The sequence below is a fragment of the Seriola dumerili genome, unplaced genomic scaffold, assembly GCF_002260705.1.
Source record: "Seriola dumerili isolate Sdu_G_001 unplaced genomic scaffold, Sdu_1.0 BDQW01001125.1, whole genome shotgun sequence".
Lineage (NCBI taxonomy): Eukaryota > Metazoa > Chordata > Actinopteri > Carangiformes > Carangidae > Seriola > Seriola dumerili.
Window position 1 is genome coordinate 730,378 of NW_019175380.1, and position 7,834 is coordinate 738,211.

The following is a 7,834-nucleotide window of genomic DNA, read 5'->3' on the forward strand; positions in this document are numbered from 1 at the left end:
TTCTGGGGGGCAGGGGTCCTTACCAAGATAGAACTGTTAATGCTGGAGTGGCCATTGGCAGGGGACTGCCTGGAGGTGGTGGGGGACTCTTTCTGAAATAAGACACACAGGTCAGCAGCGCGCACACACACACACACACACACACACACACACACACACACACACACACACACACACACACACACACACACACACTCTTCTGGCGATGGAGAGGGTAAATTTGCAACAACACAATAGAGACCCACCACAGCGTTGACGTAATGAAATGCGTCAACAGGACATGAGAGACGACGACATCGTCAGCAGCCTGCACGTCCTCACATCACCACAGGGGGGCGCTACGCTAACACCAGCTGATCTGAGCGGCTCAGACCATGAGGTCATCACTAACACAGACCGTCACGGCTCAGAGACTCAATGTGTGTGTGTGTGTGAGTGTGTGTGAGACGACCAGAGGAGCTGAAATCAGACTTCAATAAATGATTTTATGAAATGACTCGTGAGATAAATGTTTCATTTTAACTGAAATAAAGTGAAAATGGAGAAGATGAGATAGAAACTGAAATATTAAGATTTAGAAACGACATCTAAATGATGAGCAGGGAAGAATGAACGAATGAAAAGAGCCTCTAAACAAAAGAATAACTAATAATCAAAGTGAAATGACAAAGCACATCGTTTTATAAAGAAACTTGAGTTTGTGTGTGTGAAGTTATATTTACTCCTCTTCTCTCTGTCTCCAGCTAAAAATGATCAAATCAAAGCATTGCTGTGGTTTGTGGGTATGATTTTTCAAAATAAAAGTTATGCTATGTAGCTTGAGCCTAAATAAAGACAACCACAATAACCAGCAGGTTCCAAGTTTAGATTCTCTGCGCCGGGTTTCCAGTGTCTTTTTCAAACCATGTTAAAATAATGTAATTACATACGAGGTTTCACCTGGACAGGAGCCAGATTTAAAGGGCCCCTCTGGGGTCACATGGGTTCACTGGACTGCAGCTGAGTCCGTGATGGGAGCTCCTTCCAGTTACTGTTGATAAAGTTGTCCAGTGGTTTTATTGTCAGGGTGACGGGATCATTTCAGGTCGTCTGGTCGTCCGTATTTACCCGTGTGTTTGGGGCGGGAGGCGTCAGAGTTTGTGCGTGTGGACAGAATAACAGAAACAGCTCATACAACAACAGCTCTGCCCTCACTATTTATTCTGTCAGACTCAAAGTATTTGTTTGTTGTCGAGAAAACATCAGGTGTGTTTTTTCATTTTCCACTAAAGCTGTCGTGTCGTCGGGACAGAGAAACATTATATAAAGGTGTGTGGAGGTGGGAGGAGCTGCAGGCTCAGGTGATGACTCTCTGCAGGTTCATCACTACAAGTGAAACTTTCACATTGTCACTTATTTTTACTCTGTAAAATATTGATTATTTCTTCTTTAACAAAAGCCAAAAATCACGAGCTTCAGCTTGTGTCGACTGTGCAGGTGTTGTTGTTTCTGTTGTTTTACCCACTCCTGTACTGTGTGTGTGTGTGTGTGTGCGTGTGTGTGTGTGTGTGTGTGTGTGTATGTGTGTGTATGTGTGTGTACAGGTGTGGTGGTTGATCTCGGAGGAGCAGGTCGGGATCACACAGAGAGGTGTGGCTCGTTCCTGGACCAGAGAGGGGGGAGGGGAGGGGGGGTTCCGGTATCTTGGTTGTGAAATTGGTGTGCTGATTATCTGACCCAGCCCCAGCAAAACACAGCAGAACACACACACACACACACACACACACACATACACACACACACACACACACACACACACACACACACGGACACACGGACACACACACGCACGCACGCACGCACGCACGCACGCACATACACACGCACGCACGCTCAGTAACCAGGCGAGCAGTTAGTAACCAGATCAGGAGCTCACAGTCAGAGGTCAGAGGTCAGAAGGAGGAAGAGGAAGAAGAGGAGGAGGCGTTACCTCACACGAGGAACCCTGCGTCCGGTAACTTGGCACTATTTTAAAGGTGATGCTGCCTCGCATCTCCCTCTGTGAACACACACACACACACACATTAGCATGTAACATTTTACTGATGAACCAACGATTAGTCAGTTTATCCATTAACAGAAAATGAATTTGAAACTATTTGAAGTCTTTCAGCTGCTGCAGTTAAAATGTTTGATGGTTCACGGTTTTCAGACGTGAGCATTTGATCATTTTCTTTGACTCACATTAAATATTTCTGGACATTAACGAGCTCCCTGTGGGCTCCAGGGAGCTGTGATAGACACTCGTCAGTGTTTCTGATGCTTCAAAGCCCAAACACATAATGATTTAAATAAGAAAATGATCCGTAGACGAATCGATGATGAAGATAATCGTTAGCTGCAGCCGCGGGGGAGAAACTGAGATGGATGGAACATGTGCTGTGATTGTGTTTCTTTCTTTGTTCTACATGACACTGAACAGAGACTCTGTGGAGACGAGACTTTTCTGACATTTAATCTGTTAATTTAAAAATCGTATAATGTTTATTTCACTGTGTCTCGTTCCTGAATATCAGACTGTCACTGTTTAATCTGTGTGTTTCAGTCTCTTTAACTTCCTCCACACAGCATCACAATCCTCATCGTCTGGTCCTCGTCGTGGAGGCGGAAACGGGGAAAGAGTGGGAAGTACGGAGGGCGGTTTACTGTCTGGGCTGTTCTGGTTGCCATGACAGCGACATGTACTGGCTAATGGGGCTCTGAGAAACTGGGTGGACGAGTCCCCCGCTCAGTGGAGCGAGTGAGTTACAGAAACCTCCACAGCAAACTTAAACCATCAACAAGACTTTGATATCAGAGTCCAGAGGACACACGGCAAAAGTATAAAACCAGCTTTAGTTATTATCTCACACACACACACACACACACACACACACACACACACACACTCACCAGCATCTTCTGCAGCTGCTCGACTGTCTGGTTGGCCACACTGATGCCGTTGATCTCTCTGATCTCGTCTCCGACGTGCAGCGTTCCTGAAGGGAAACGAGAGATCAGACGAAAGACAGAGAGAGAGACAGAGAGATAGAGAGACAGACAGAGAGAGACAGAGAGAGAGACATAGAGAGAGAGAGAGAGACAGACAGAGAGAGACAGAGAGAGAGAGACAGAGAGAGAGAGAGAGAGAGAGAGAGAGAGAGAGAGAGAGAGAGAGAGAGAGAGAGAGAGAGAGAGAGAGAGAGAGAGAGAGAGAGAGAGAGAGAGAGAGAGAGAGAGAGAGAGAGAGAGAGAGAGAGAGAGAGAGAGAGAGAGAGAGAGAGAGAGAGAGAGAGAGAGAGAGAGAGAGAGAGAGAGAGAGAGAGAGAGAGACAGAGAGAGAGACAGAGAGAGAGACAGAGAGAGAGAGACTCTGACGATGCTCGACAACGAACACACATTTTAAATCACACACAGGAGTAAAAACAGACAATTACAGAGTCTCAGCTGCAGAGAAAAACTTCCTTTAACCAGACGATGAATCAACTGGGATTAATTAGCTGCTACAGTCGCAGTCAAACAGTGAAACGTGTTTTACCTTCAACCACGAGAGCAGAGACGAACCAGCTGCTGTTTGTCTCTTTGTTTGTTTGTTTGTTTGTTTCCTCGTTTCTTGAAGATGAAGAAACTGTTTCTGCTTTTTACTCTGACGCCTCTTTTTTAAAGACTCAATCATTCCTGTCCGTCTGAATCTATATAACAGTAGTTAGAAAAACAACTTCTCTTGGTCTGTGAATCTCTGCTGCGACTGGTTTTCAGGACGTGTTTCTCTGTCCACGTTCAGGTCAGAGATCCGTCTGTAGGACGTTTATCAAACACCTGTGTTGTGACTCGTGGTGTAACTCATAGTTCACCTTGTCTGTGGATCATCCCTCCGTGCATTATCCTCGCAACGATGCAGTGGTTCGAGTCGTTCATCTTCAGCGTGATACCCTGAATGGACCAACACACAAAGACACACACACACACACACACACACACACACACACACACACACACGTGGAGTCAGTGGATGAGACGGTGTTTGAGGTCTCAACACAAATCTCAGGTAAATATGTGAAAGTAGGAACCATTGGCTCGTCCGTGTTCTTCTGGAACTGGACCAGACGGACTCTGGTGACGTTCTCCAGGTCCATGTCTCCGTTGGTGCTCTCCGGGGAGTCTCCGTTCAGGTAGGGTGAGGTGGGGGGAGGGGTCACCCTCAGGGCCTCGTCGCTGTAAACCTCGTGGGCCACCACGTCGTGGGCCTGCAACAAGGCCTGAGGCCACGCAGGGAAAACACAGTCAGAGAGTCTGAACGCCGACGACGGAGAGGAAGTTGACAGAATAAAACTAAACTAGGAAAACTTGAGGATGAGGACGGCGTCGTTACCATTTAATCAAATTAAGATCCAGCATCAGATCTCGAATCCCCTCACATCTTTTATCAGATCTCATTAAGTTCGGCTTTTATCATTTACAAGAATCTAAAGTTAGAAATATCTCCGGGGCAGATCTGTGATCAGCTGCTGTCGGGCCAGAGGCCAGAAACACTGCGGTTTTTACATTAAATGAGTCAACATTAGCATTAATGAAGCTAACCTAATTAACGCTGACCACCTGTCGCTCCAACCTGAGAACGAGCGGAGCAGCAGCAGATCTGAGGTATTGATTATTCTGACTCAACACGCCGACTTCTCACTAACTAAATACAAATCCAAACTCTGAGCTTAATGAGCTCCAGGTATCGATCTGATCTGCATAAAGAGATGGAGTTGTATTTAACGAGCTGCGATCAGCTGATCGTTGAAAAAAAAACCAAAACAAACAACAACAACACACAGTTTACCGCCGGTCGTACAGAGATGTTACAGAGCCATGCGTCGTATCACTGACGCACAATCTCCGGCAGAGTCGGTCTGAAGCTCATCACGTTACACAGCCCACATTAACGATCTTCCACCGCTGATTAAAATATCTAAATCACAGCAGCTGCAATTTCTTAGCTAAATGTAAAATGTGTGACAGAACATATGAGATAAACCTGATATATGTCTGAGACATACAGATCATATTCTCCACACGTAAAGGAAACATGTTTGTTTGATACAAGGCCAATAAAAATCACATCATCATCATTTTAACCAGGAGATAAAAGCTTCAATGAAAGATTCATTAATGATTCCAGGTGTTTTACTGTATTGTTATGTTATAGGTGTTTTAATGGAACTGGACTCGAACTCTAGACCTGAACGAAAGGATCAATTATCATATCTTTTTTTTTTCTATTAATCTTGTTCAACGTGGTTTTAAGTTTCAACAAATCCAAGTTTCCAAATCCCTGTGACCTCTCCTCTCTGACACTTAATTCTGCTGCTCGTCTTATTTCTGGAATAAACAGGTCGAGTCACATGACTCCGCTGCTCGCCTCCCTTCATTGGCTCCCTGTTAGATTTCAGATTGATTCTAAGACTTTATTACTGACTTCTAAGGCTTTACACGGCTCCGAGCCCAATTACATCTGTGATTTATCGACACGGTTTGTGCCCAACAGAGAAGTGAGATCTGCAGAAGGTCCAGGTTTGTGACTAAGGGTGACGTTTGCTTTTAGAGCCCCATAAAACTTCTTTTAAATCTCTTCTAAAAACACATTTCTTTGTCTCAGCCTTTGGTAATGTCTGATACATGTTTTATTTTTATAGTTTTATCCCTAATTATTGTTTTTACATATTTTATCGCCTCTTTTTACGCACTGTCAGATCTTTTTGTATAATGGTGATTTGCTGTTCTACACTTTTTAATATGCTCAGGTGCTTTGGACTCTTTTTTTGTAAAGCACTTTGTAACCTTGTTAAGAAAAGTGCTATAAATAAAGTTATTCTTCCTTTTATTATTATTAATACTGCTGCTGACCCTGCAGCTGCAGCCTGATAGACTCAATGTGAAGGTGAGGAATGAGCCAAATACAGAACTGACTCATTTATTGAAAATGACTTCATCATCGTTGCTGTAGGAGTTTGTGTATTTGTTATTATATCATGTGTAATACAAAAGCGTATTAGTTATTATTGTGTGAAAATGATCAAGTTTTATCACAGATCGTCACTCGAGGAGAAAAACATGATGCAGTCTCTCTCCAGTCTGACCTCCACTCTGTCATAGCTTCACGTATTCCCCCTTTCCACAGGTGTCTTCGGTGAGTAGCCTCTGTGTGTGTGTGTGTGTGTGTGTGTGTGTGTGTGTGTGTGTGTGTGTGTGTGTGTGTGGTAGATACAACACACACACACTCAGTTCACCGCTGACAGCCACAGAAGCCAGTGACTGGCACTTTAACAAACCAGCACCAACTTCAGAAGACGGCAATCAAACCTCAACAAAGGGGAAAGTTGTCACCATCTTCCCTCAGCATCTCACACACACACACACACACACACACACAGACACACACACACACAGGAAGGGGAGCAGATCAGAGAGGCAGAGACATGAAGGCAATGGCAGCGTCTGACGCTCATGTCAAACTGCATCACACACAAACAGAAACTTCATGTTCGAGACGCAGAGGAACTTCAGATTGTGTGTGTGTGTGTGACTGTGTGTGTGTGTGACTGTGTGTGTGTGTGTGTGTGTGTGTGACTGTGCCCTAATGAGGACAGGGTGAAGGGGTTAACTAATCCCTCCATGCTGTGTGGGAAGTGGAAGGGAAGATAAACAGGATGATAAGAGCAGAGAGATCCTGAAGTCAGCTCTTAAAGGAACAGTTCAACATTCACTCCTTCACTTTGTTTCTCGGAGTCAGTCAGAGCTGGTTAGCTTAGCTTAGCATAAAGACTAGAAGCAGGGGGAAACAGCTAGCCTGACTCTGTCCAAACTCACAAACACCAGCGCCTCTAAACTTTACTAATGAATAAACCTGATTAACGAACATGTGACTGTTTCCTGACAAATATCCTGAAGGAGCTGGTTATTATTTACAATATATAATAACAAACTTGATTTATACAGCACTTTTCTTAACAAAGTTACATAATCATAATCATCATAATGAGTGGAATGGACTCAGATAAGTGGCAGAAAATTGATGAATTAACCAATTAAACACTAAATAATTCATTCGTTAATTTAAGTTTCTGCTTACAGTCAAAACCGGAGTCAACAGCAAGAGAGGAAACTGGATTCAGTGTTTTGAAGACGTCTCATGAGCAGATTCATTACAGGACGGGGAAGGTGGACAGGTATAAAAGCAGCATGTGTCTGAAAGGGCGGAGTTTTTTTTTACCAGAGAAGAAGAAAGCAGCAGGAGACACTTTCTTCTTCTCTGTTTTCTCATCACAAACACTTCTGCTAAGCGATGGAGTTTTTTTTAAAAATAATACATCATTAATAACAATAATTATTACCATTATTAGCTTTCATATTAACATTATAAAGATTTTCATTTGAAAAGTGACTTAAGATAATAAAAACACGTAAAGATCAAACTGAGCTCCAGCTTCATAGTTACTGTCACACCTGTCTCCTCGTGCACCTGTCTGACGAAAACAGAGAAGCTCACCTATGATTTTAGAGAAGAGACAAATGTCCCTCATGTTGTCGTTTCTCTTCCTGTGAGGACGACAGGTTCATGAAACTGTCTCACATGAACTCACAGGAATGCAGAACATGCCTCTCTCTCTCTCTCGGTCCTGTAGCGTGATGAGGGAGGGAGGCCTCTGACCCGACACAGCACATCGCATCAGACACGCCTTACTGACCTCCCTCCCTCCCCCCTCCCCCTCAACTCACATCCATCTTGATTACTCCTCTCTTCTGTTTCCTTATCATTTCATTCTGATAC

The 7,834-nt window shown here is 44.0% G+C and overlaps 1 protein-coding gene across 14 annotated transcripts in view; it reads right to left on the reverse strand.

Moving 5' to 3' along the window:
* cask (calcium/calmodulin dependent serine protein kinase) overlaps positions 1–7,834 on the reverse strand; it is a 111,853-nt gene that overhangs the window by 14,591 nt on the left and 89,428 nt on the right. For 10 of the 14 annotated variants that reach the window (XM_022767340.1, XM_022767344.1, XM_022767335.1 and 7 more), the window contains 5 exons: positions 4,089–4,277; positions 3,873–3,951; positions 2,932–3,017; positions 1,970–2,038; positions 24–92 (listed from right to left, as the gene is read on the reverse strand). In XM_022767340.1, coding sequence (XP_022623061.1) covers positions 24–92; positions 1,970–2,038; positions 2,932–3,017; positions 3,873–3,951; positions 4,089–4,277 — 492 coding nt within the window. The remainder of the gene's footprint in view (positions 1–23; positions 93–1,969; positions 2,039–2,931; positions 3,018–3,872; positions 3,952–4,088; positions 4,278–7,834) is intronic. The other 4 variants (XM_022767343.1, XM_022767342.1, XM_022767341.1 and 1 more) reach the window with 1 other exon arrangement.